The sequence below is a fragment of the Doryrhamphus excisus genome, linkage group LG7 (assembly GCF_037039965.1).
Source record: "Doryrhamphus excisus strain RoL-2023G ecotype Guam linkage group LG7, RoL_Dexc_Guam_v1.1, whole genome shotgun sequence".
In the NCBI taxonomy this organism is placed as follows: domain Eukaryota; kingdom Metazoa; phylum Chordata; class Actinopteri; order Syngnathiformes; family Syngnathidae; genus Doryrhamphus; species Doryrhamphus excisus.
Window position 1 is genome coordinate 11,236,273 of NC_136363.1, and position 27,041 is coordinate 11,263,313.

A 27,041-nucleotide genomic window follows, 5' to 3' on the forward strand; every position below is an offset into this window, starting at 1 on the left:
AGAGAAACGGTGTGCTGTTTATGGGAACCGACTGCCAAAATGTGAAGGAGAGAGCAGCACTCTGCTGTTTTTAGGAATATGTCTCAAAGACGCCAGTCAAAGAAATATTTTACCGTTTTTTGGAACCTATTACAAAAACGCAGGTCAAAGAGCCTCTACATGACAGGAACTCTCTGCTGTTTTCGAGAATCAAAGATCCTCTACATGAAACATACTGCAACACCTCTCATCAAAGATTCTAAGGGAGGTGCTGTTTTTGGAATATATTTGTTTTAGGAATATGCTGTAAAATCACTAATCAAAGATTCTCTATGAGAGAAACGGTGTGCTGTTTATGGGAACCGACTGCCAAAAACGTGAAGGAGAGAGCAGCACTCTTTTTAGGAATGCGCCTCAAAGACGCCACTCAAAGACTCTCTAGGAGAGAAATGTTTTACTGTTTTTGGCAAAATACTTCAAAAATGTTCATCAAAGATCCTCTATTTGACAGGAGCATGGTGCCGTTTGTAAGAACCTGCTGCAAAATCTCTCGTCAAAGATTCTCTGTGGGAAGCGATTGCAACAGTCAGTGAAAGATCCTGTTTGTGCCTGGAGGGCATGTTCCTAAAAACATGTTTTTTTTAAAGGAGCATGCCACAAAAACACAAAGACAAAGATCCTCTATATGACAGGAGCCTTTTGAAAGCTAATTTGCTTTTCTATTTAACAGCCAGTATCTATTAATACTATTAATAAGCTGGTAGAAGACAAAGCTTCTTAAAGTGACGGTACCGCTGTGTTGATTCATGCAAACGCTGCAATTCACTATCATGTCCTGTCTTCTCTCACGGTGAGCGTACGAGTGCTGCTGCTGCCAGCACCCTAAGGCGAATGACTGCACAAAGCTCGCTGATAACTTTCCTCCACCCGACTACACACTACACACGTTATACAGGAGGCCGAGTTGATTCAAAACAAAGCGCTACATGTCGCTGCATGCACATTGTTTTAGTACGTCTTATTTGTTTATTGATTGGACGTTTTAGCATGACTCACGTTGCCTTCAGGGGCTCAATAATCAGACTAATAAGACTGATGGAAAGCAAAACTGGGAAATGTTTGGACCGGTCCACCAATAAAACGCCAACGTGCAGGAGCTGTTGAGTTTGTTGTGCCGAAGAAGAGTCAAAAGTCTCCAGGATGAAAACATGAAAAGAGATTCGAACGAGGAACAGAAATAGCAGCACTTTGAATTTAATCCTGATGACTCGCTCTTCTTATCAAAGGTCAACACGGCTGCAACAATTACACAACATTTAATCATATTCTCTGAAGTTATTTTTATTGGTGACCTCTTTTCCCTCTCTGTCACTTTCTTTATACTGTAAAAAAATGACTTACTATTGCAGTGGCTTCATTCTGTTGCATAATCTCTCCCCTAAATACAGTACACTACAGTACTGTATCTCCCAATGACGCACGTCACACTGTGGAGAGGACACTTTGGCGACACCTATGGGTGGAAAGCAGACTAGGCTTGAACTGCTCTGTTTTGATGCTTCTATTGCAGAAAGAAAATGTTAAAAATAGAATAAAAAATTAAGAAAAAAACGTAAAAAACTAAATAAAAAATAAACAATCAAAATTAATATGCAACATAATTTATGACGTAAAAAGGCATTAAAAAAAGGAAAATATGTATACTTAACAGAAACATATGTCGGTGTAAATGTATACATTTTCTTAACGCTTTAGGTGCAACTGTTAGATGTTGATAATAATAATAATAATAATAATAATAATAATAATAATAATAATAATAATCCATTTACAAAGAAAAATGTTTTTTAAATTTCCAACTTTGGCATCTTTTCGTCTTTTGTGACTTTTCCTCTTGAAAAATTATGAATTTACTCTCATTAAATTTTTGTTTTCCTCTCGTAAAATTACTACTTTTTCCCCTCAATAACATGATACAAATTTCAGCGAAAAAATAAAAAATCTGTGAGCCCTCTGAAGGCTGTGTTGCATTCGAGGGACATGGCCAATGTGGGGAAAAATGACTACCCTATCATGAAATAAATTTAGAGAAGTACATTTGCAAAAAAAAGACTTTAATTTTTCATCCATTGATACAGACCTTGTTTTTATCTTTTTTCTAACGTCATTCAGGGTCAACACATGTCCGGTGGTCGTCTTCAACATCAGTAAATGCTTTCGACCCCCCTCCCCCACCCGTCCCCCACCCACCAACTAACGATAAGAGCACATTCTGTCGTACGCGCTTGCATATTAAGATCCTACAAATGACTCCTTAACAAATTTCTAAGTGCCACAAACTCGAAAAGCGTGGTCGAGCATACACACAAATGGATGGTCTTCATACTTTCTCTCCTGTACACACACACACACACACACACACACACACACACACACCATGTGATATCAACACACATGACAACAAAAGCAGCACTTGTGGAATGCTGCCTATCCATCATGACGGTGAGTGCCATGCGCCTCTGATGCTGCGGTAACCCCCCCCCACCCCCCCACCCAGTGGTGAAAGAAATCCAATCAAGCACAACTGATGCAAAGTCATCTTGTAAGACAATATCAAAAAGTGAGCTTGTTTTTTTTTTTTGGCGTTTTTTTTTTTTGCACATTCTCACAACAGTCCAAACAAAAAAAGCAACAATCTCCTCAGGCACCGTCTGCACTGCATGGGCTCATTTCCATGGCAACCGGCCATCGGCTGATTGGCCGGACGCCTCGGTAGGCAGGTATTATGTGGAGTATACTAGGGACACGTTCAAAAGGACGACAGACTATTAGGGCCACAGAAATTATTATTTTTTTAATTAAAAAAAAAGAGAGATTGAGAATAATGTTGTAAATCTACGGAAAAAAGTTTTAAATTTAGGAGAAACAAGATGTAAATGTCCAAGACAAAAATTCGGAATATTATGTGAATGAAGTCGAAAATTCAGTAGAAAAAAGTTGTAAATATTGGGAAAATATTATGAAGAATGACAATGACAATTTTAATATTTATAATATTATATTTATAATATATTTATAATATTATATATATATATATTTATTTATATTATATATATACTTAAAATGTTATACTTAATTTTAACTTAAATATCTCACATTTTAATACTAAAAATAAATTTTTAGTATTTACGAATTACATTTTTAAATTAAATGTTTCTTCTTGCAGAATAGTAATTTATTTCAATTTTAATAATAAATTGAAATTAAATTTTAAAATAAAAAACTAAAAAATAAATAAATTAATTAAAATAAAAATAAATTACATTTTAATTTAAAATTAAAAAAAATTAAAAATCTTGCAAAATAGGATTTTTCCCCTTTCAATTTCAATTACATTTTAAATTTTACTTTTTTCTTAAAATGTAATTTTGAAATGAAATATATTTCTTTTTTCTTTTTTACTTCAATTACATTTGAATCTTAAAATTACAAATTACAAATTATGATTCCACTCATGAAAAAATGTCACTATTTTCACATAATATTCCGAATGTATTGTCATTGTGTTATTCCCTTCATATTATGAGGTTATCCTGGTAATAATACTCCTTTTGGTCCTTTGCGTTGCGTCCCTAGCACTCGTTGATTGGCAGGACTAAGACAAGGTTGTCTGGTAGGAGGAGAAGGATGTCAAGATGAAGGATGGACGTTCCTTGAAGGGGACCGACCAGGTAGCGAGTAGCAAGAGTAGCTAGGTAGCACTGGTGCCATCAAGGTCTTTGTGGTGTTGAGTTGTGAAGGCAGGAAACAGGCGGAAAGGACTAAGACAGCGCTCGCTATCCTCTAAGGAACTAAATATATCCACAGAGAGAAGGAGAAAAAGGAGGAGGAGGAGGAGGAGGAAGAGGAACATGGATGTCGAGGAAAGGCCTCCTTTAAACGTCTAAAGTCAGCGAGCACATTCTTTACGGTCCGGGACAAAAGCGTCCGACAGTCCGTTTTATTGAAAAGTTCAACATCTCTACTCCGTCCCGATGCTACGATTGCGTCATCAGTTTGATTGACAATGACTTCCTGGACGGGAGTCTGCATGTGGTCACATGATGCTTGGAATGATCATGTGACAACGGTGTAAAGCAAACGATAAAAAAAGGCCTCTCCAACTTGTTGTTTTTTTAATCCAATCATTGGTCTTCTTGTTGGTTTGACGTCCCGGTGAAGCCCTTTGGACCAAAAGGCGTGGTCCGAGTGGCGTCGCTAGGACAGGAGGGGGGCGCCGACCAGCAGCATGGCGGCCACGGTGAGGAGGAGGCGGTCACGGGACGGGCTGCTGCCGCTCACGCTCTTCTCCAGCTTGGGAACTTCGGGGTTAAACTCATCTGCAAAGCCAAGAAAGATGAGTTGAGTTAACTTCAAATTAATTCTTTGATTTATGTGTAAAATGTTAAAAAATAGCATGTTCTCCCCGTGCATGCGTGGGTTTTCTCCGGGTACTCCGGTTTCCTCCCACATTCCAAAAACATGCTAGGTTAATTGGCCACTCCAAATTGTCCATAGGTATGAATGTGAGTGTGAATGGTTGTTTGTCTATATGTGCCCTGTGATTGGCTGGCCACCAGTCCAGGGTGTACCCCGCCTTTCGCCCAAAGACAGCTGGGATAGGCTCCAGCACCCCCGCGACCCTCGTGAGGAAAAAGCGGTAGAAAATGAATGAATGAATGTTAAAAAATATTTTTGGTAAAAATATGCTTTTTTGTAACATTCCTTGCCTTTTTTGGTCATGTTCCCACTTCCTGGTAAAATGACACATTTGAAAAGAAATCACCGTCATGACACTCTCTATTTTGTAACATTGGGAAGGAGGGCCAGCAATTGCATTGATGAAGGCGCTGCACGCAAACAAGACGTCATGATGACCAAAGCAGACAATCATCATCATGGGATTCATGGAAGAGAATGGACATTTTCACACTAATGATGTTTTTATCCTGCAGGGCTTTTCAATCAGAGCAAATTAGCGCTGCGCGTCCATTGATTGGACACAACAAGAACATTAGCCTGGGGAAGAGGGGGGTGGGGGGGGGGTGTTGGCCAAAGAGCTGCGGAGAAAGAGAGCGAGGATGCTTTGAATGATGGCGAGGATTGGTCATCACTTCCTTTTTCTCTGCGTAATGTTTCACATCATACAGCGGCAGCGGCACGACCGGACGCCATCTCGCTGAAGGACGCTCGCTTGATGAGCAATCATCACTCTTGTCTAACATCACAATAGGAAACATTCATTCATTCATTCATTCATTCATTCATTTTCTACTGCTTTTTCCTCACGAGGGTCGCGGGGGTGCTGGAGCCTATCCCAGCTGTCTTCGGGCGAGAGGCGGGATACACCCTGGACTGGTGGCCAGCCAATCACAGGGCACATATAGACAAAACCATTCACACTCACATTCATACCTATGGACAATTTGGAGTCGCCAATTAACCTAGCATGTTTTTGGAATGTGGGAGGAAACCGGAGTACCCGGAGAAAACCCACGCATGCACGGGGAGAACATGCAAACTCCACACGAGTGGCCGAGGGTGGAATTGAACTAGGTTGTCCTAGCTGTGGGGCCTGTGCAGCCCGGCAGATAACTAGTTAGCCTCAAATGTATTTCTTCTAAACTTGAGCCAAAAACGTACCACTTCCACATGGAACAGGAGGAGAAGCTTTATTCCCCTCTATGGCTGACTTCATGCAGTGTTAAGTTAATGAGTTCATTATCATGCAACATGCAAACTCCACACAGAGATGGCAGAGGGTGGAATTGAACCCTGGTCTCCTAGCTGTGAGGTCTGCACACTAACCACTCAACCGCCGTGCCGCCCACAATAGGAAACAGTCAATGAATAAATGTATTAATGGATTATGGCTGCTGAAAGGTGAAAACGTGCGTCATTGTCCAACAATGGATGCCTCATTTGGAAAAACGGCGAACTAAAGTAGAACCATGATGTATTATTTGGTTACGCCGGCGCCAAATATCGATATTTAATACAGCGTTGATATTTTCTAATGCGAGTGGCACGTGACATTATCAGGAAATGAGAGCGGTCTTGTGATGGGAACATTGGGAGCCATACGAAGAGAAAAGCAGGCATATTCCCGTGGATCGGAAGAAGCACCCGGCCCGGTGACGCCCACGCCGGCTCAGCCCCGAGGAGCACAGACAGGATTGACAAATGCGTCTCATATGTTCTGACTTGTCCTCCTTTTTCTTCTTCATCACATCAATGCGGTGGCCTACATTAAGGACACGTTTGATTTAAAGCGCTTTGGATCTCCAGTAATTCCCAGGCAGGCGTCTGAGCGGGAATGTTGACCTTTTCGGGTTTTATGTGGTGAAAGAAAACAGCAAAAACCTAAGGCTGCTTTTGCACTCATTTGACCTTTTCGGTGCTTTTCCTGTCTTGTACCGGACACCCCGGTCGGCTGCCTGGTCGGACTCCAAGACCGCTTCCCTCCCCCGACTTGTCTTTGCATATGAATGAGCGATCCTCTTGTGGCAGCCTGCTGACTTCCACAAATATGCGGCAAGAAGTCAGACATGGCAGCGCTGTCTCGCGTCGTTAAGTACGAGGCCGCACCAGCGGAGAACGTCACGGTGGTGCTGCGCTTTGCACTATCGCCTTTTTTGTCTGCGTCATCTGGATTAACCCAGAACCTAAAAAACATGGCCGCTAGCGCATCTCTGCATTTGGAAACATAACATTAGTCAGTTTTATCACACGAACAACAGAAAGTCCAAACATTTCTTTTCCCGACCAGGAGTTATGATAAAACATAAAACATAAAACAGAACTTCCAATTCCAGAAACGTATTTTTACCAATACAAACTCACAATGTTATTATAAAAACATTACAAATTATTTTAAGTCAAACACCGTAATTTTAGAATTAAAATTTATCATTTTACAAGACAGTCCATATATTACAAATTGTACTTTCAAATTATGATAAAAACATAAAACCAGAGAAAATCGGAATGTTACAAAACATTCATTTTTATAATCAAAATATGTAATTCTTTAAGAAGGTCGATATATTACGGAAACGTACTTTCACGAGTAAAAATTTGGAGCGCTATAATAAAAGCGCAATCACGACAAAGTCGGAATGTTACAAAACTTTTATTTTTATGAGTAAAAAGCCGGAATGTTATGACCAAAATGTAATTTTACAAGTTGATATATTACAAAAACATACATTCATTACAAAAAAGTCAGAACATTATGATAAAAACGGAATATATGACAAAGTAGAGTCAAAATATTATGATAAAAAATTACATTCACAAGAAGTATATTCGGAATATTACAAATCATTAATTTTTAGGAGTAAAAGTCATAATGTTATGATATAAAAGTATAATTCTACAAATAAGTCGATATATTACAAAAACGTACTTTTACGAATAAAAAGACGGAACGTTACCATAAAAAATGTAATCCCACAGTAAGTCACAACATGTACTTTTTCAAGTAAAAAGTCATAATGTTATGATAAAAAAGTATAATTCTACAAATAAGTGGATATATCACAAAAACATACTTTTACGAATAAAAAGACGGAACGTTACGATAAAAAAGTGTAATCCCACGGTAAATCGCAACATGTATTTTTCCAAGTAAAAGTCATAATGTTATGATAAAAAAGTACAATTTTACAAATAAGTGAATATATTACAAAAACATACTTTTACGAATAAAAAGTCGGAACGTTACGATAAAAAATGTAATCCAACGACAAGTTGCAACATGTATATTTCTAAGTTAAAAGTCATAATGTTATGATAAAAAAGTACAATACTACAAATAAGTCGATATATTACAAAAACTTACTTTTACGAATAAAAAGTCGGAACATTACTATAAAAAACGTAATCCCACGGGAAGTCACAACATGTATTTTTCCAAGTACAAAGTCATAATGTTACAATAAAAAAAGTATAATTCTACCAATAAGTCGGTATATTACGAAAACGTACTTTTACGAATAAAAAGTCGGAATGTCACAATAAAAAATTAATCCCACGGTAAGTCGCAACATGTATATTTCCCAGTTAAAAGTCATAATGTTATGATAAAAAAGTATAATTCTACAAATAAGTCGATATATTACAAAAACTTACTTTTACCAAAAACGTTACGATAAAAAAACGTAATTCCACGCTAAGTCGCAAGTAAAAGAAATCGTATAAGAAAGTCAAGATACGATGTAACTTACAAGAAGGTTGGAATATTACAAATCTTTAATTTTAATGAGTAAGTAGTCATCACGTTATGATAAAAATGGTTATGTTATGGTTATGATAAAAAAATTATTCTATGAGAATTCTATAATAATATTAAAAGAAGTAAGCTTGAGTCATCAGTGTACAAATAATGTGGCAAACAAGGTTATTGATTTGGCCCGATCCATACAAGAATACCAACACATTGCTAGCGAGCCCACCCTCAAATGCGGCATCACAGCTTCTTTATTTATCCAAGCAGACATCTTATCTCGCACCCCCCCTCCGCGACCCCCCAGGCACTTTGGCATGCTTGTCTCTTGCTTCCAAAGGCCACAGCGAGCTGACATTGATTGCGGCATCATTCTACGTAAGTAAGCCGTTTCTGATAACGTGCTATGACCCGCAGGCCGCCGTCTTCGCTGTGAAATACTACACATAATGTACTTAGATGTGGCGTTTACAGTATGTCGTGGATTTACATTTCCACGTATTGTGTTCCTCACCTCAAATCTCCCACTTGTCGGGTCACGTTTCATCACAGAAAGAAGCAAAAACAGGATGGAGACGTAGAACACGCACCCTTGGAAAGCTTTGGGAATGTTGGAGGAAGGATATTTGTCTCAAATGTACATGAACACCCCACGAAGGTCTGCTTTTTTGCTTTCTCATGCACTCCGAATCATGATGAATTGTTATAGGCGATGAGTTTTGAGGAGCTCTATATTAACAATAATGGTTGTAGTTTTTATCGGTGTGCATCACGGCCATCACCCGACGCCCACACAAGGTGAAATACCATATGCATTCCCTCGCGGTGATAATTGGATTCGTTTGTGTACATAACATCGTTTACACAAAGACGCCCGTGGGCAGAGCACGCGTGGAATGAACATCGATAACAATCCGTGAGTCAGACGAGTCGAGTTGCCAGGCCGATGTCGACCGGCTCAGACGTGTTTGTGCGCATCGGTCGGGATTTAAGTTACGCTTTTGAGCCAAATTGCGGCGAAGGAAGCAAGGAGTCACTCACCGATGTTGTGTATTTTGATACTAGGCCTCACTGTGTAGGCGGTGGAAGTCTGGCTGGAGTCGTCGTCCGCTTGGGAGACTGGCAGAGGAGACAAAACGCCAAGGAAGACAATTAAAACATGAAGAATACAATCAGCCGTGTTGAATTCTATACAAAGTGAGAAATCCCAGGACGGAATGGATGAAAGCATCATCACACGACGGGAATAATGACACTGATGATGATGAGCATGTAAGTAAAAACGTCTTCACGCCTTTTATGGCTTTGACGTGAGTGACAGCGAGCGTCTGTGCTGCTCCTTCATCCAATCATCACCATCAGAACGTATTGGAAGGATTTCTTTCTCATCTGACAGCTCAGGTAAAAAAAACAAAAAACATCTTGTCAGTCACTTTATTAGGTACACTCAGGCGTCAAAACTCAGCATTAGTATTCATTCATTCATTCATTCATTCATTTTCTACCGCTTATCCTCACGAGGGTCGCGGGGGTGCTGGAGCCTATCCTAGCTGTCTTAGGGCAAGAGGCGGGGTACACCCTGGACTCGTGGCCAGCCAATCAACCGGAGTCCCCGGAGAACATGCAAACTCCCCACAGAGATGGCCGATGGTGGAATCGAACTGGGGTGTCCTAGCTGTGATGCCTGCCGGCCTGCTGGAGCCTATCCCAGCTGTCTTCGGGCGAGAGGCTGGGTACACCCTGGACTGGTGGCCAGCCAATCACAGGGCACATATAGACAAACAACCATTCACACTCACATTCATACCTATGGACAATTTGGAGTGGCCAATTAACCTAGCATGTTTTTGGAATGTGGGAGGAAACCGGAGTACCCGGAGAAAACCCACGCATGCACGGGGAGAACATGCAAACTCCACACAGAGATGGCCGAGGGTGGAATTGAACTAGGGTCTCCTAGCTGTGAGGCCTGCGCGCTAGCATTCGTATTCATATCATGAATATTTATTGATTTTTGGGGGCAAAATATTCAGAATCGTCATTATTTACGTCGTTCCCACAGCAATGGATATTTAGAGTCCAGGAATGCCGCATGCAGCAATGAAAAGGGTCCTTGGAATACGTCAGTGGTGTGCAAAATGCGGCCCACTAAGCGTTTGAATTCGGCCCGCCAGTTGCTTTCTATGTTCTGGCGCCCCGAACAATATTGTTAACTCAATGCAGCCCACAAGTCAAAATATTTGCCCACCCCAGGATACGTGATAGGTCAGAATAGTTGTACATTCCCACCACCAGGAGGGGGCGACACTGGTGTGAGGCATGTACTGCTCTATGCCCCAAGCCACCATGGAACACGCAGAAAGGATGGGGCCGTGGAAGGCAGTTATAACCATTCAACATTCCTACCAGAAGGGGGCGACACTGGCGTCAACCAAGAATAAAAAAAAGTTATCAGATAGGGATGACCCAAATGCAGCAAGATGGCCACACGTCGGCACCCACTGGCTGTCATGATGCTGACAAGCACATGGAGGCATGTTGGACATATTAGCCGTGACATGAGGGGGGTGGGTGAAGGGGGGGGGGGCTGACACGGGCCTGAGTGTTGGATGTATGAGTGCTGACAAGGTTAGGAGAGACGGCTGGAGTGGGGGGGGGGGGGGGGGGGGTACTGACTTTCTGCTATGAAAAAGACTGCAGGCTGCTGGTAAAAATAACATTGGCTAACACGATGAAGAGCAGCGGGCACCCCCCCAACAAGACAAGTTGGGGCAAGGGGGGGTGAAGGAGAGGAGAGAAGGTCTTTGTTACGTTAGAATGTAAAGAAGACACGACGTGATGGTCTCACCCGTGGAGCAGCAGACGTACACTCTCATCCTCAGGCAGCTGTGACCATGGTGATGGTGGGTGGGCGTGGCTAAAGCAGGACAAAGACAGGAAGTCAGCACGGCGCCCATCATTGTACACACACTAGACATAGACACGACTGACAGATGTAGTAGTACTCCTGGCCCACGGTGAACTCGTAGCCCAGCGAGAAGGCGCTGTAGCGCTGGAACTTCTCAGAGAACTTGATGGGCGCGTGGGGCGCGTGCGGCCGGTTGCACTCCCAGCGCTTGAAGCCCAGCCGGGGGTCGCAGGTCAGATAGCCGCGGTAGCTGACCATGTAGAGGATGTACTGCTCGGCAACGCTGCGCTCCAGCGTCCCCCGCAGGCTGGTGTTGTAATGAGGGCAGTAGATGTCCAGGTAGTCATTGACGCTCACCTGCACCGTGTAGCCTTCCCTCCGCAGCCTAAATGGAAGTAAATCAAGTTATTACATTTGGATAACAAAATGCTGAAAATTTTAAAAAAAATAAAAAAATCAATAAAAATGACATAACATAATATTTTTTTAAAAATTGGCCCTAAAAAATTAATATAACCAAACAGAATTTAAGCATAATACATTAGAATTAACCCAATAATTAATTCATAATAAAATAAAAAAACTGTAAAAAATAGCAAATGACACTTTTTCCGCAAAACTTTGCGTCAAACATCCCCTGTACGCACCACTGCATGGAGACAATGAATGAGATGATTGCATATTCATATTGACACTAAATCAACGGATTATGCAAATGTAAGCCATTAAACGGTCTCCTTCAGTCATGTGTGCAGCGGTAATGACTCATTTGCATCGGTAGATGGTGCTATTGTGCTGCATTGATGCTTCCAAGACCACACCTCCCTTTCTGTTTCTTTCATCCTCTTTGTTACACGTTTTGCACAAAGGAGGAAGCCACCACACACACACACACACACACATCTGATTCAGTTCCACAAACATGGCCGCGTTATTAGTTCAATCCCCAGGAGAGAGAGAGCAGTATTTAATTAGAAAACGAGCGTGAGGAATTTCACACCTTGATCCATCATCTTTGCCATCGGAGCGGAACAACAAGGCTTTTTCCACCGGCTCGTTATTATCATCACACACGACGATGAGATGAATATCGAGTCTCTTTAACCCCGCGCTTGTTCTCCTCGTCTCGTCAGCTTTTTAGATGCGTGTTTTTGTGTATTTAGAGCGGTGGGGGCAGCATGGAAGACGGCTAGATAGAAGATACACGGGAGATGAAAGTGAGTGTGTGTATGACACTCATTGAGAAATATCATGGCTGCACGTGTGTGATTAGGTAGAAGGTAAGCAGTGCTGCAGTACTCGAAAGCAACCATCAGGGGCGCTGTGGAGTCAAAGAAGATAAACAGCTACATCAGAAGTCATGCTAGCATCCACACTATAGCATTGGAAAGAATTTTCAAAAATCGTGAATGTTCTTTTTCCACATAAGAAATTTTGTGAATGAAATCTTTTTTGTTGTTTAGTATATCCAATTTTCCCGCTAAAATCTGCTAACAACCCGATAACAACATTATGAGTCACAATGTAAGCATCCCCCCCATACCAAATTGCAAAATGGTACATTCTGGTATGTCTAATTCTCACATAGCAGGTCACGTGTCTTGCTAACTCACAAATGGACATGATGTGATGTAATGTGATGATAGAAGCGTCCGCCCCAATGTCCGCAGCCAGTCGCCTGCTTCCTCAAAGTCTTTTTCAATCAAAACTTGTACAGTTTTGTCGTTTTACATCATCATTTTTGTTAAGTTGCTGAGTTCTTGCGTTTTAACAACAATATTTGATGTTGTGGTGCGCCGCCATAAAGCGCCAGTTGCCACAAAATGGGGCTGACTTATTTGTTAGCTTAGTGGCTGTAGTAGGAAGGGAAGTCAGGTGTAAGTGGAGGCGGTGCAGATGGAAAACAAAAGGATGGAGGAGAAGAAGCTGGTTGTACCCTGTGGCTGTACGCTGTTACATAAGCAGCCCACTTAGCCACACAGGGCAGCCGCAACAGAGATGGGGGAGATTTAATAACTTAGGGGAGACAATTGAGAAGGCGGAGGATGTGTTGAATGATGACAACAAAGACTATAGAAGCCTGGATGGAGAGGAGAAGGTCTCCAGGGACCAACATATACTGTATACATATATATATGTATCAATATATACATATATATATATATATATATATAGTAGGCTATATATGTGTAGCAAAAAGACTGATGGCTCTCATTCTCCCCCATCCCGGGGCTTATTCCCACGCTCCCTTTTCTGCCGCTACTACTGCTCCAGTTTTGCTGTCTCATCATCATTTTCCTTCAAGAGTGTGTGGCTCGTTAGGAAGGGCTGCAGCAAACTGGCGAGGACTACCAAGGGAAGGCGGATACGGAGGAAGGAGGACAGGAAGTGTGAGTCACGGAGCGTAGCGAGCAGAGCACCACTTACGTCCTGTCTAATAAGAGCCCTTTGGAGAATATTGCCGGTAGTCATAAATAAGGACAAGACTCTGATTGGGGAACATGCACAGGCCATTTCATTTGGTACACTCGCACATAGCAAAAAATAAAAAATAAAATGCAATAAAATTACTATAGATAAATTACAAAAATTACCAAAAAATAAAATATAATATTAAAAATATATACCATGAATAAAATATTTCTCAAATTTAAAAAACACATGTAATTAATTCAACCACATTTTATTATTATTAAGGTATGATGGTGCTGTGCAGTTCTGCAACATTATTATTATTATATAATAATTTTTATTATTAATATAAAAAATACCAAAAAATAAAATATAATATTAAAAATATATACCATGAATAAAATATTTATCAAATTTAAAAAACACATGTAATTAATTCAACCACATTTTATATATATATATATATATATATATATATATATTTTTTTTTTTTTATTATTATTATTCTATCTCCTAGACTGCATAGGTGTACCTAAAAAATTGTCCAAAGGTCATTGGCCTTTAAAAAGTTTTTGTTTAGAGCAAAAATAAGAGCGTTTGTATTTTTTTTTCTGATTCAACAAATACTACTAATATTTTCATTGATTTTAGGATCATTTTTTATGCCTACAGATGCCGTAATAAAATTATATTTGGCGTTCTTCATCAAAAGTCCATGTAAGAGTCCAGTGTATCGTACAAACACGCAGCAAAAGTGCAGACTGGTCAGGCAAAAAAACAAATTTATGATCAATAAAGTCCAATTTTTTGGTGCAGGAAGGCAGACATTAATGGCACCGCCTCCCACATTAGCCATAAATGTGTTATACTGTACACTATGTCAATATGACATATATATGTGAGATTTTATGTTGATATATCTAAACGCCAACACCAACATACGTTAAACTGCCAACGCCTACTCTGGACTCCTCAGGCTGAAATGGACAATATCCAACAAAATGGCCAATTGTTATCAAAAATGCTGCAGACATGTAGTGTAATGAAATGAGTTATGAAATGTCCAAGGCCAGAACGATGTTTTCCTTCCCGCCGCACCCCGCGTTCACCCTAAATTGTCGCCTCACGCTGTCCGAGAAGGTGAGGAAGAAAGCCGCAGCCTGCCAGGAACAAACGCACGCCATTGTGGCTGTTGTTGTTTTTGACAGAACAACACAATAGCGTTTCATTGTGGCCTCTCACTCCTGGGAGGAAACAAAGCACAGCGGAATGAAGCCAGCGCCTTCACTTCGATGCCATTACATTTCAATTCCGCTCCCACACAACGTTTTTATTATTATGATTATTATGAGATTCCATTTCAAGATTGACTTTTGCATTAACGCTCTTGTCGCAGTGTAATTAACGTCATCAAAAGAGCTTGTTTGGCCACTTGTTTCGGCGGCGCTGCTTTCAGGACGTGTGCTGGCACAATAAATGTGCAAAAGTCTTGGGACGCAGACACCCCCGGTGATGTGTTTAATGACACATCGATCAAAACCAAATAACGTCCCAGGCTCTTATCCACATGGAGGCGGGTATCTCCATCCATCCAGCCAATCACAGGGCACATATAGACAAACAACCATTTTATTTCATCGGTGGGACATTTAATGATGAAATTATTATATTTAAACTCTGTGAAAAGTTTTTTTTTCTTCAATTTTTCCCCCCACAAAATTTGCAAAAAATTATTATTTTTTTCCAATTGTCAATGGCAGAACATATTAAAGTGAAGAGTGCTTTCTTACACAAAATGATCTGGGAAAAATTTACAAGAAAGTTATTATTTTGAAAAAAAGTCTTCATTTAGATGACACAAAATAATGTTAATAAAATAATCACAATAATTTTTTCCCCATTAATTTTTTTAATGGTATAAAATATTAGGTTTTTTTCCCCTCAGATTGTTCATTTCAAAATTACTTGCTCCGCTAAATTATCTGAGGGGGGAAATGTTTTTTTAATAGTAATTTTTTGAAAAAAAAAAAGTGTCATAGGTGTTTTTTGAGAATATTTTTTATTTGGAAAAACAGTGACGATTAAAGATGCAATTTTTTTTATTTTTGAATTATATAATTATTATCAATATTTATTATTATTATTCCAATAATTATTATAATATCGAGTGGTTACCGTGCAGACCTCACAGCTAGGAGACTCGAGTTCAATCCTACGCTCGGCCATCTCTGTGTGGAGTTTGCATGTTCTCCCCGTGCATGCGTGGGTTTTCTCCGGGTACTCCGGTTTCCTCCCACATTCCAAAAACATGCTAGGTTAATTGGCCACTCCAAATTGTCCATAGGTATGAATGTGAGTGTGAATGGTTGTTTGTCTATATGTGCCCTGTGATTGGCTGGCCACCAGTCCAGGGTGTACCCAGCTGGGATAGGCTCCAGCACCCCGGTGACCCTCGTGAGGATGAATAACTATTATTACAAAATGTATCACCGTGGACTCCAGGAAACCGCAGGTCCCAGGATGAGACGAGTACTCGCAGTTCTGACTTGTCCACGTTTACGCTTGCACTGTTGCCATCGAGCCGTGTTGAAATAGACCAGGTCAGCTCTGCGTCGCCACTGACGACCGGCGAGCATCCTCAGAGGTAATCAACATAAGGCTCATCGGCAGGATAAATTACCCGTGGCAGAGATGAGGCGCCTTAAAAGGCCATTCATTCCAATTGTCTGTTTGCCACTGACAAGAGCTTTCCAATGGAGTCCCCCGGCGCCGACAAGCTAAGCTCGCCTCCTTTTTCCCCCCTCCGCACCTCAGCACCAAAACTCATTACTCGTGCACACATCAGGCCACCGGTGAACACACACACACACACACACACACACACACACTCACACAGGAGCGCAATATGCCCTGCGAGTCCTCACTGATTGAGTTAGCGCTGCAATTAAGCGTGCGTTTTACAGCGTTTCGATCGGGAATGCGAGGACAGAGGGAGGAACAAGTGCTGAGCCAGTCTGTGTGGGAAGAGAAGTCTCCTCCGCTACGACACCGCTGGGAGTCATCCATCGCTTTTTCTCCCATAACCCCTGCAACCCGCACCCCTCCCTCCGTCGCCTCAGCGAAATTGAGGAACATTAGCTTTTATGTATTTACCCATTCTCTCCTCAAACCTGTCTTACACTTTAACCTCTTTGCTAGCCTCCACACAATCTGGGAGGAATTACTCTTACTGTCACTTACAGCAGGTGTCTCAAACATGCGGCCCGCGGGCCAAATGTGGCCCGCAGGACACTAGTTTGAGGCCCCTGCCTTGATATGAAAGTTTAATGTTAGTGCGGCCCGCGCAAGTTTGATATGGATGCTGTATGGTATCATGTACCCAGAAAAAAATTATTACGTTTGATTAATGTTCATGTTAAAGGTTAAATAACTGTTAATAGTTATCCTCCCTATCCGTGTGGAAATGGTAAGTTTTTGGCTGTTTAAGTTTAAAGGAAATAACTTGAAGGCTACCGTTTAGGTCGCTAGCTCTCTAGTTTGCGAGTTAGCATGTGTCTCAAGACCCTGCAGTTGCGCAATATGTTGTAAATAAAAAGAGTATAAATGTGACTATAGTCGTGTTTTGTCATGTCTACAGGGCTCTAATAATGCTTTGTTCATAAAAAATTGGAACCAAAGCAAAGTTTTTTTTTTTTTTGATGCGGCCCAGTCTCACCCAGACCCGAGCTCCAGTGGCCCCCAAGTAAATTGAGTTTGAGACCCCTGTTCTACACGGTCAAAGCTTGCCGGGATAAGGCAAAAAAAGACAATTATTATTAAAACAATCTGTTTAATTAGAAAATAAGTGTAGTCTCATTACAGTAAGCACCGTAAATGCCCTGCTAATGATAGCCGGGGTGTTTATTTACCTAAACCGCAAAGAGGACCATAATTTTAATCAGAAAAAAATAATTTGTCTACCCACCAACTATATGTGGTTTCTTAAGTTTTTATTATTTGCCGTTTAGTATTATTATTATATTTATTACTGATTGATTTTCTTTATTCTTGATTTATTTATTTTGTGTAGAAAAATAAAAATTAAGATATTTGAAAACAGTGGAATGTTTTATCAGAGCTTTTCTTGTAGAAAATCGGAACCAAAGCAAAGTTTATTCATTTTTCTGTTTTTAATAAATGTTTTTTTTTTTTTGTTTTTTTTTCATTTATTTTTCATCTTATTTTGTGCAGAAAAATAAAAATGAAGATATTCGGAAACCAAAGCACTGAAAAAGTTTGTATATTTTTCTGTTTTTAATAAATGCGTTTTTTTTTTTTTGGGGGGGGGGGGGGGGGGGGGACATGATGCGGCCCAGCCTTGCCCAGACCCTAGCTCCAGTGGCCCCCAGGTAAATTGAGTTTGAGACCCTTGACTTACAGAGTATTTGTTAACATTTTTAACCATTATATGATTTATTTGTATTGTTTGCAGTTGATTTTATACACTGCACTACTTTCCCGAGGTGCTAATTCATAAAATTCATAAAAATTCATAAAAAGTAATTCCATTTTGGACCAATGTGGAATAAAGTGCTGTGAATGCTTTTCGGATGCACTGTACCACCACGGCCACTAGAGGGCACATTTATGCGGGTATGATGGCATTTCGGATGTTTTAAGCAGCGCTATGTCCAGCCATGAATTGGAATGTACGATGCTTTGACAGGATTCTTAAAAAAAAAACAGAAAAGAGGAGAAATGAAAGCCAGTGAGGAGGTTTGAATATCATACGGTGGAATATCCAAGTGTGGCGCTCCTCCAGCTAGACCAGGGGTCTCAAACTTTACTTGGGGGCCACTGGAGCTAGGGTTTGGGCGAGGCTGGGCCGCATCAGTCCCCCCCCCCCCCCCCCCAAAAAAAAACGCATTTATTAAAAACGGAAAAATATACAAACTTTTTCAGTGCTTTGGTTCCGATTTTCTACAATAAAAGCTCTGATAAAACATTCCACTGTTCTCAAATATCTTCAAAACACGACTATAGTCACATTTATACTCTTTATTTACAACATATTGCGCAACTGCAGGGTCTTGAGACACATGCTAACTCAAACTAGAGAACTAGCGACCTAAACGGTAGCCTTCAAGTTATTTCCTTTAAACTTAAATAGCCAAAAACGTACCACTTCCACATGGATAGGGAGGATAACTATTAACAGTTATTTAACCTTTAACATGAACATTAATCAAAAGTAATAATTTTTTCTGGGTACATGATACCATACAGCATCCATATTAAACTTGCGCGGGCCGCACTAACATTAAACTTTCATATCAAGGCGGGGGCCTCAAACTAGTGTCCTGCGGGCCACATATGGCCCGAGGGCCGCGTGTTTGAGACCCCCGAGCTAGACTCATTCATTCATTCATTCATTTTCTACCGCTTTTTCCTCACGAGGGTCGCGGGGGTGCTGGAGCCTATCCCAGCTGTCTTCGGGCGAGAGGCAGGGTACACCCTGGACTGGTCGCCAGTCAATCACAGGGCACATATAGACAAACAACCATTCACACTCACATTCATACCTATGGACAATTTGGAGTGGCCAATTAACCTAGCATGTTTTTGGAATGTGGGAGGAAACCGGAGTACCCGGAGAAAACCCACGCATGCACGGGGAGAACATGCTATTTTTTAACATTTTACACATAAATCAAAGAATTAATTTGAAGTTAACTCAACTCATCTTTCTTGGCTTTGCAGATGAGTTTAACCCCGAAGTTCCCAAGCTGGAGAAGAGCGTGAGCGGCAGCAGCCCGTCCCGTGACCGCCTCCTCCTCACCGTGGCCGCCATGCTGCTGGTCGGCGCCCCCCTCCTGTCCTAGCGACGCCACTCGGACCACGCCTTTTGGTCCAAAGGGCTTCACCGGGACGTCAAACCAACAAGAAGACCAATGATTGGATTAAAAAAACAACAAGTTGGAGAGGCCTTTTTTTATCGTTTGCTTTACACCGTTGTCACATGATCACACAGAGATGCCCGAAGGTGGAATTGAACCCTGGTCTCCTAGCGTGAGGTCTGAGGTCTGTGCGCTAACCACTCGACCGCCGTGCCACCCAGCTAGACTCTTTTCATGAAATAAATACAATAAAAGACACCAGCCAGGCTACTAGCTAGCTAGTTTATTAGAGTGTAATATTAGCTCACAGGAGATAATTGGCCCCTGGACTTAAAGTGGCGACAGCAAAAGTCTAAGAAGTTTGTGAGGGTGAAATCCAGCAATTAGCAGCCACTTTTAATGGCCGCCATGCAGTCGGATCCTGGCTAAAAGGAAAGCAATAGGCGCGGCTGGAAAATGAAGAGTACATGTTGGAAACCTTGAAGATGATTGATGGCGGGCGGTCTCGGCGAGTGATTGATCCTGTTCTGCTCCTGGTGTGATTACATCCTTCAACGACATGACAAGGTCCATCTTTCACAAGGTGAGCCTTTTTTTTTATTCCTTCTGCTGTCACGCCGTTCAATGGGGCTCTTAGCCGAGAACATATGATGAAGAAATGAACGGCTGACTTACTTCTAAGGCGCACAAGATGGAAGTGAGAGGACATCTTCACCCACAGGCCACTACATTAGCGACACCCTGGTGGAAAAGCCTACGCTTAATGCCAACTAGAAAACTGATCAAGGGAGCGCTGTCCGATGTCCGACGGTTAGATCGTTTATCAGACCTATATTTCATATATCATTGCACAATACAAATAATACATGCATTATTAGCATCATTTATCATTTGTGTCATTTATCTTCTACCGCTTATTCTCAGTAGGGTTGTGGGGGTATGCTGGAACCTATCCCAGCTATCTTTGGGGGAGAGGCGGGGTACACCCTGGGATCGGATAAGTTAATTGATGATTAACTCATTAACTTAACACTGCATGAAGTCAGCCATAGAGGGGAAAAAAGCTTCTCCTCCCCTTCAGTGTGGAAGTGGTACGTTTTTGGTCTGCTAGGTTAATTGGCCACTCCAAATTGTCCATAGGTATGAATGTGAGTGTGAATGGTCGTTTGTCTATATGTGCCCTGTGATTGGCTGGCCACCAGTCCAGGGTGTACCCCGCCTCTCGCCCGAAGACAGCTGGGATAGGCTCCAGCACCCCCACGACCCTTGTGAGGAAAAAGCGGTAGAAAATGAATGAATGAATAACTTAACACTGCATGAAGTCAGCCATGGAGGGGAAAAAAAGCTTCTCCTCCCGTTCCGTGTGGAAGTGGTACGTTTTTGGCTTAAGTTTAGAAGAAATAAATTTGAGGCTAACTAGTTATCTGCCGATAGGCAGTAGAGAATGAATGAATGGTCATCTGCCTAGCTTGCTAGTTAGCGGCCATTTCGAGTTCCTGCCGCATAAGAGTTGCAATGTGTTGTAAACGACAAGTGATAAGAGCGTAAAAGTGACTGTAATGGTGCCTTCAGGGCGAGGCATCAAAGGCGTTTTGCTTTTTTTTGGATGTTGTGGCTCCAGACTGAAAGTGCGGCGTCGCTCCATGCTTGGAGTGTAGCGGTGCTTTTCTTTTCCCACCCCTGTGACTGCAAGGTAACCAGCTGGGTATTACTAAAACCAGGCTGATCAGAGATCAGAGTCAGTGCTATTTTCTCCCCGACGTGCACCTTTTGAAAGCGTTTTGGAGGCGGCTCGGCGTCTCTCACGGGAAGTCACCCTCGCCGGGGCGTCGGTTTTGGTTCCTTTTCAGACCCAGCATAGTCAGTGCTGGCACACTGTGCGTCGGCGGCAAGCAAAAGGGAACAAAGTCAGCATCCAGAAGCGGCACAAAGAAAGAAGATGAAGGAAAAGCAGCACCGGGTCACATTTGGATGAGGCTGAGTCACCTTAATGGATGCCAAGTAGAATAATCTGCACTTTTATGTCGCAGCCACGTCGGCTCACAGCCCGGCTGAAGGCAGCCAAATACACTTTTTCAAATGAGAAAGGAGACCTCGAAGCCAATGGAGACTTAACGTAATTAGCCTGCATGCTGCATTTGGCGCACTGGGATGGATGGGGTTTAATGAAACTTTCTTTGGTGACCGTGGGGAAAATTAACTCTTAGTTAATCCATTCTTTGTCTTTTAACACTACATTTAAGTAATACTAAGGCATTTCAGCATTTTTATTTCATCGGTGGGACATTTAATGATGAAATTATCGTATTTAAACTCTTTTTTTCATTTTTTTCCCCACAAAATTATCAAAAAATATTTTTTATTCCAATTGTAGATGGCAGAACATTTGAAAGTGAAGTGTGTTTCTTTTCCACAGTCTTTTTTCTTACATAAAAGTATCTGGGAAAAATGTACAAGAAAGTTATTATTTTGAAAAAGACTTCATTTTAGATGGAACAAAAATAATGTTAATAAAATAATAACAATAAAATAATCATAGTAATTTTTTTATGTTATATAATTTATTATTATTATTATTACAGTAATTATGCCTTTTATAATAATTATATTATTGTTATTGTGTATTTTTTATGATAAAACAAATACAAAAGTGTTTTCCCACAATTCTGATTATTTCATGGACATTTTTTTCTCACCATTCCCACATTCAATGTGTCGATTAAACGTAACAAAAACAGAAGTTTTCATCAAAATTACTGCGACATGCTAGTTTACCGTTTGTGTTCGATTAACAGTGCCCCCTGTTGGCTGCTGCCAAGTAGTGCATGGTATTTTGCCTGCATTGCTTGCTAGCTGAAGTGTTAATACACATTGTTAAGAATCAATCAATTGACAGAATCAAGGAGCGTTCGGCTTTCATCATGACATCTTCCAAACACACACAAACACACACAGCAGCGCAAACACGTCTCAGCAAGAACTCCATCAATAATTCAGCCTTTTCCCCTAAAATAACCTGTCATCCTTTTTAAAACATATCTGGTCTTTGTGCAAACAAGCCTGCAGCCGGCACGGCAGAGTGGTCGCAGAGTAATTATTTACACCCGAGAGCAGTGATAAGGGGGGCCGCACAGGAGGGACCAGGCAGAGTGCGGATGTGCCGCCCATTAGATGACCGCGGCGGCCGAGGCGGGCGTGTTCAAAGCGGCTCCCGAGGTACAATGGAGGCCTTTTCTTCTGAATAATTGACTGGCCGCAGCTCAAGGGTTTCCTCTTTGCATCACCTGCACATATTCCAGCCTACTGCCGTTCCGTACTGTATACTTACGGAACGCTTCCAGCATGCAAATGGACGGGATGAGCTGCTGCTAAGCTGGATCTGCTTCGCTCTCGTGTTACAGAGCGGTCCGAAAAGATGGAGAGAAGATTTGAGAGGAGGGCAGAGGGGCCTTGAATACAGAGCAGGCTGGGCTGCGGCTTCGGCGAGATTGACTTGGAGCCGAGCGAGGGATGGAGGGATAGTTGTTAACAAGCACACGAGGAAATCCATCTGCTACATTGGCCGACGTTTACACCGCCTCCTCCTTCTCCCGCTCCACGTGGAATCCCCTCAACAACGTTTCGACATTATCCGGAGGAATCAAAACGGAATCCAAACACACCGTCCTTGTTGTGACCATAGCGCTACAAAAAGCGACTCCGCATGAAGGCAGCACGACACACCTACAACATTACTGTCTTCTTATGTCACACTATTGTCTTCGTAAGGGGCCCAAAGCCACCAGCAGATGGGCAGATTTGGGAACGACGGGGGCGTCAGCATCGCTCACAGATTGATGCAAAGACGGCAACCAGTGAAACAAAAGCCTTCTCACACTCCAGTACGCATGCATACTTCATCCCCCTCGCTATTCTTGTTCCGTCTACATTTATGTCTCTCCCACCCGAGCTCTTCACCTCTCAGAGCGGCGCCCTGGTGGGCTGGCAACCTTTCATAATTCATGGAGTTGTTCTTATGGCTGAGGCGATGGCCGTGTCGTATGAGAAGACGGGAGCCGTGTGTTGAAGGTGTTGTATGACAGCCGAACGGACACGCTCATGTCAGTACCTTACTGCCTTCTCGAGGCGGAATATACGACGACTCGGTAGTTTCAGACTGGTTTCTGGGGGTGGGTCAGTACAGTAAATATAGAAAATTCATTCATTTTCTACCGCTTTCCCTCACGAGGGTCGCGGGGGGTGCTGGAGCCTATCCCAGCTGTCTTCGGGCGAGAGGTGGGGTACACCCTGGACTGGTTGCCAGCCAATGACAGGGCACATATAGACAAACAACCATTCACACTCACATTCAGTCGCCAATTAACCTAGCATGTTTTTGGAATGTGGGAGGAAACTGGAGTACCCGGAGAAAACCCACGCATGCACGGGGAGAACATGCAAACTCCACACAGAGATGGCCGAGGGTGGAATTGAACCCTGGTTTAGAAGAAATAAATTTGAGGCTAACTAGTTATCTGCCGGGCTGCACAGCGGCCGAGTGGTTAGCACGCAGACCTCACAGCTAGGAGACCGGGGTTCAATTCCACCCTCGGCCATCTCTGTGTGGAGTTTGCATGTTCTCCCCGTGCATGCGTGGGTTTTCTCCGGGTACTCCGGTTTCCTCCCACATTCCAAAAACATGCTAGGTTAATTGGCCACTCCAAATTGTCCATAGGTATGAATGTGAGTGTGAATGGTTGTTTGTCTATATGTGCCCTGTGATTGGCTGGCCACCAGTCCAGGGTGTACCCTGCCTCTCGCCCGAAGACAGCTGGGACAGGCTCCAGCAGGCCGGCAGGCCACTCAGCTAGGACACCCCAGTTCGATTCCACCATCGGCCATCTCTGTGGGGAGTTTGCATGTTCTCCGGGGACTCCGGTTGATTGGCTGGCCACCAGTCCAGGGTGTACCACGCCTCTTGCCCTAAGACAGCTAGGATAGGCTCCAGCACCCCCGCGACCCTCGTGCGGATAAGCGGTAGAAAATTAATGAATGAATGAATACTAATGCTGAGTTTTGACTCCAAATTGTCCATAGGTATGAATGTGAGTGTGAATGGTTGTTTGTCTATATGTGCCCTGTGATTGGCTGGCCACCAGTCCAGGGTGTACCCCGCCTCTCGCCCGAAGACAGTTGGGATAGGCTCCAGCACCCCCGCGACCCTCGTGAGGAAAAGCGGTAGAAAACGAATGAATTAATGTATTTATTTATATTTGACATGAAATGTGTATTATATGTATATTCTGTGTATAATGGCAATAAAAAGGCATTCTATTCCTTCTCAGTCATGCATAGAGACGGGTTAAGCCTGTTTCATCCATGTTAACCAATGCAGACTATCAGGCCACATAATAATAATAATAATAATACAAAATATACACGGCATATTTGCACTATATCTATTTTCTTGGAAGCTGAGCTTTGGCCGCGTCAGCCAAAGCTCAGAGAAGGAAGGCTGGAAGATAGAGAAGAATGTCCGGGAAAACCAGAGATGAAGGAATGCATGGGAGGAGATAAGACATGGGAAGCGAGGAGATAGTGGGCGAGGGTTGGGGAAAGGATGGGAGGGCGAGGGGGAGGGTCTTCTAAAAAAAAAAAGGGAAAATTGAAAGATGAGAGGGCCGATTACTAAAAGGAAGATGCATAATGTGTAAATAGCCGACATTGATCCGCTGAATGTGAGGGGAAAACATTGGAGGCCAAGGTTGAAGGTGCTGGAAGAAAGTGACAGATTGGCTTTATCAATACCAATGCAGCAGGGATGGAGGGGGCGGGATGGGGGTGTGGGGGGGGGGGGGGGTGGTTGGCCTTCAAGGCTTTAAAGTGAAACTTTAGTGCAAAGCTTAGCCGTTTGTGCAGTCTGCCAGCGGGAGAGCAGACGGAATAGTAAAGACTGTGAGCACTGATTAGAATTTCAGATAGAGACAAGCTGTGATTGGCCTTAGGTAACCCCCACGCCCCCACCTGGAATATTCTAAATGTGACCTTTGATGGAGGCCTATTGCACATAGTAATACTTTCTTTTTGTTTATGACATATATTAGAGCACCAAAAGTCCCCCCCCCCATAATGCACGAAATGCATTATGTTTTTTTTCATTTTGAACTCGTATTTTGTATATCTTGTATATTTCTTAGCTACTTTTCAGTGTTGAGTTGCTGTGTGATGATTTCAATCTTCTTCCTAAGATGACACCGTGAATCATGCTGATACTTATACTGAGAAATGGCCTACTTAAACGACTTTAAGAAAAAAGTAGCGGCTTAAGAGTATACGGCATATACTGCAAACATGCAGTTACACAACATCAGGTCTTGTCAAAGCATCTTCCTGTGGGAAAAAGTTGAGTGAACTGACTTGCAAGGGCAGCGTCCTCTGCAGGATCCATCATCACCCCCCCTTTGTTCATACATACATACTTCAAGTATGTATAAGTACGCATACGAACTTAAAGAACACTGTGAAAAGTCATTTTAGGTTTGAATTCTTTAGCTATCATTGTGTGTGAGTGCGTGTGTGAGACCATTCTCAAAATGCACTAATTAATCATTTAAAAGCAACACACACACACACACACACACACACACACACACACACACACACACACCATGCTTGCAGGTAAGAAGGTGACGCAGACATCAGGAAGAAGAAAGGGCGATTTAGAGATTGCAAATAAAAAAAAGTGTAAGAAAGACAGAAGAGATAAGAAGACCCCCCGCCCCCACTCATCAGCACCTTTACCCCCCTCCCTCCCTGGCTGGCTGGCTGTCAGCCTCTATGATCGTCTCCTGGCCGTCGCCGTCTCCTCTCTATCAGCTGCTCGGTAACCTTCAGCGGCGCTGCAGAAGAGCCCAGAAGAAGTGGAGATGATGAATTGAGACGGAGAGCGGAGAAAGGACGGAGATTAGCAAACATGGACGGATGATGAAAAATGACAAACAAGGAGGAGGGGAGCTGGAGGTGGGGGTTCATGATAGGAGGAGAGTGGATGGAGGAAAGGTGACATTGTAGAGGGTGGGGCGGAGGGGGAGAGCCGGCAGCTTTTAGCTGGAGGACGTCCACGAGATGACATCGGAGGGACTGCTTCCTGCTGGGACGTATAACACACACACGCACACACGCACACACAAGCACCTAAATGCCTCCTAACCTGCGGGGAGCCTCCACCTCTCGTCAAGGTGGTGCACTGGCCTGATAACCTTCACGGCACAGCGGCTGAACACACACTCAGGTGGAAGGTGTGCAGTCAGTGGAGCTGCAAAAACAACGATAACTTTGCAATCCCCAAAACAATTGTTGGCACCGAGCACCGAGTATCTGGGGGCGCTTATCAGACCGGAACAGTGTTCATCGTATGGCGGCGCCACATACAACACGCTGACACCTGCACTGGCTTTTAAAACCTCGAACCAGCGCTCACCCGTTTGTCCATGATGACCAAAAAGTCCACTCCCACCTAAAAACGTCAGTCAGAAATAGTTGTAACGTTGTAAAAGTCAAAGATCCTCTATTTTCGAGGAGTGCTCTGCTGTTTTAAGAATCTGCTGCCAAATTCTCTGGT

The 27,041-nt window shown here is 42.6% G+C and overlaps 1 protein-coding gene across 2 annotated transcripts in view; it reads right to left on the minus strand.

The window, feature by feature from the left end:
* Positions 1 to 3,340: 3,340 nt before the first annotated feature.
* The window catches only part of efna3a (ephrin-A3a), a 58,168-nt gene continuing 34,467 nt past the window's right edge, over positions 3,341 to 27,041 (minus strand). For both annotated transcript variants that reach the window (XM_058046955.2, XM_058046954.2), the window contains 4 exons: positions 11,237 to 11,538; positions 11,094 to 11,162; positions 9,287 to 9,364; positions 3,341 to 4,358 (listed from right to left, as the gene is read on the minus strand). In XM_058046955.2, the coding sequence (XP_057902938.1) occupies positions 4,237 to 4,358; positions 9,287 to 9,364; positions 11,094 to 11,162; positions 11,237 to 11,538 (571 nt within the window). In that variant the 3' untranslated portion in view covers positions 3,341 to 4,236. The remainder of the gene's footprint in view (positions 4,359 to 9,286; positions 9,365 to 11,093; positions 11,163 to 11,236; positions 11,539 to 27,041) is intronic.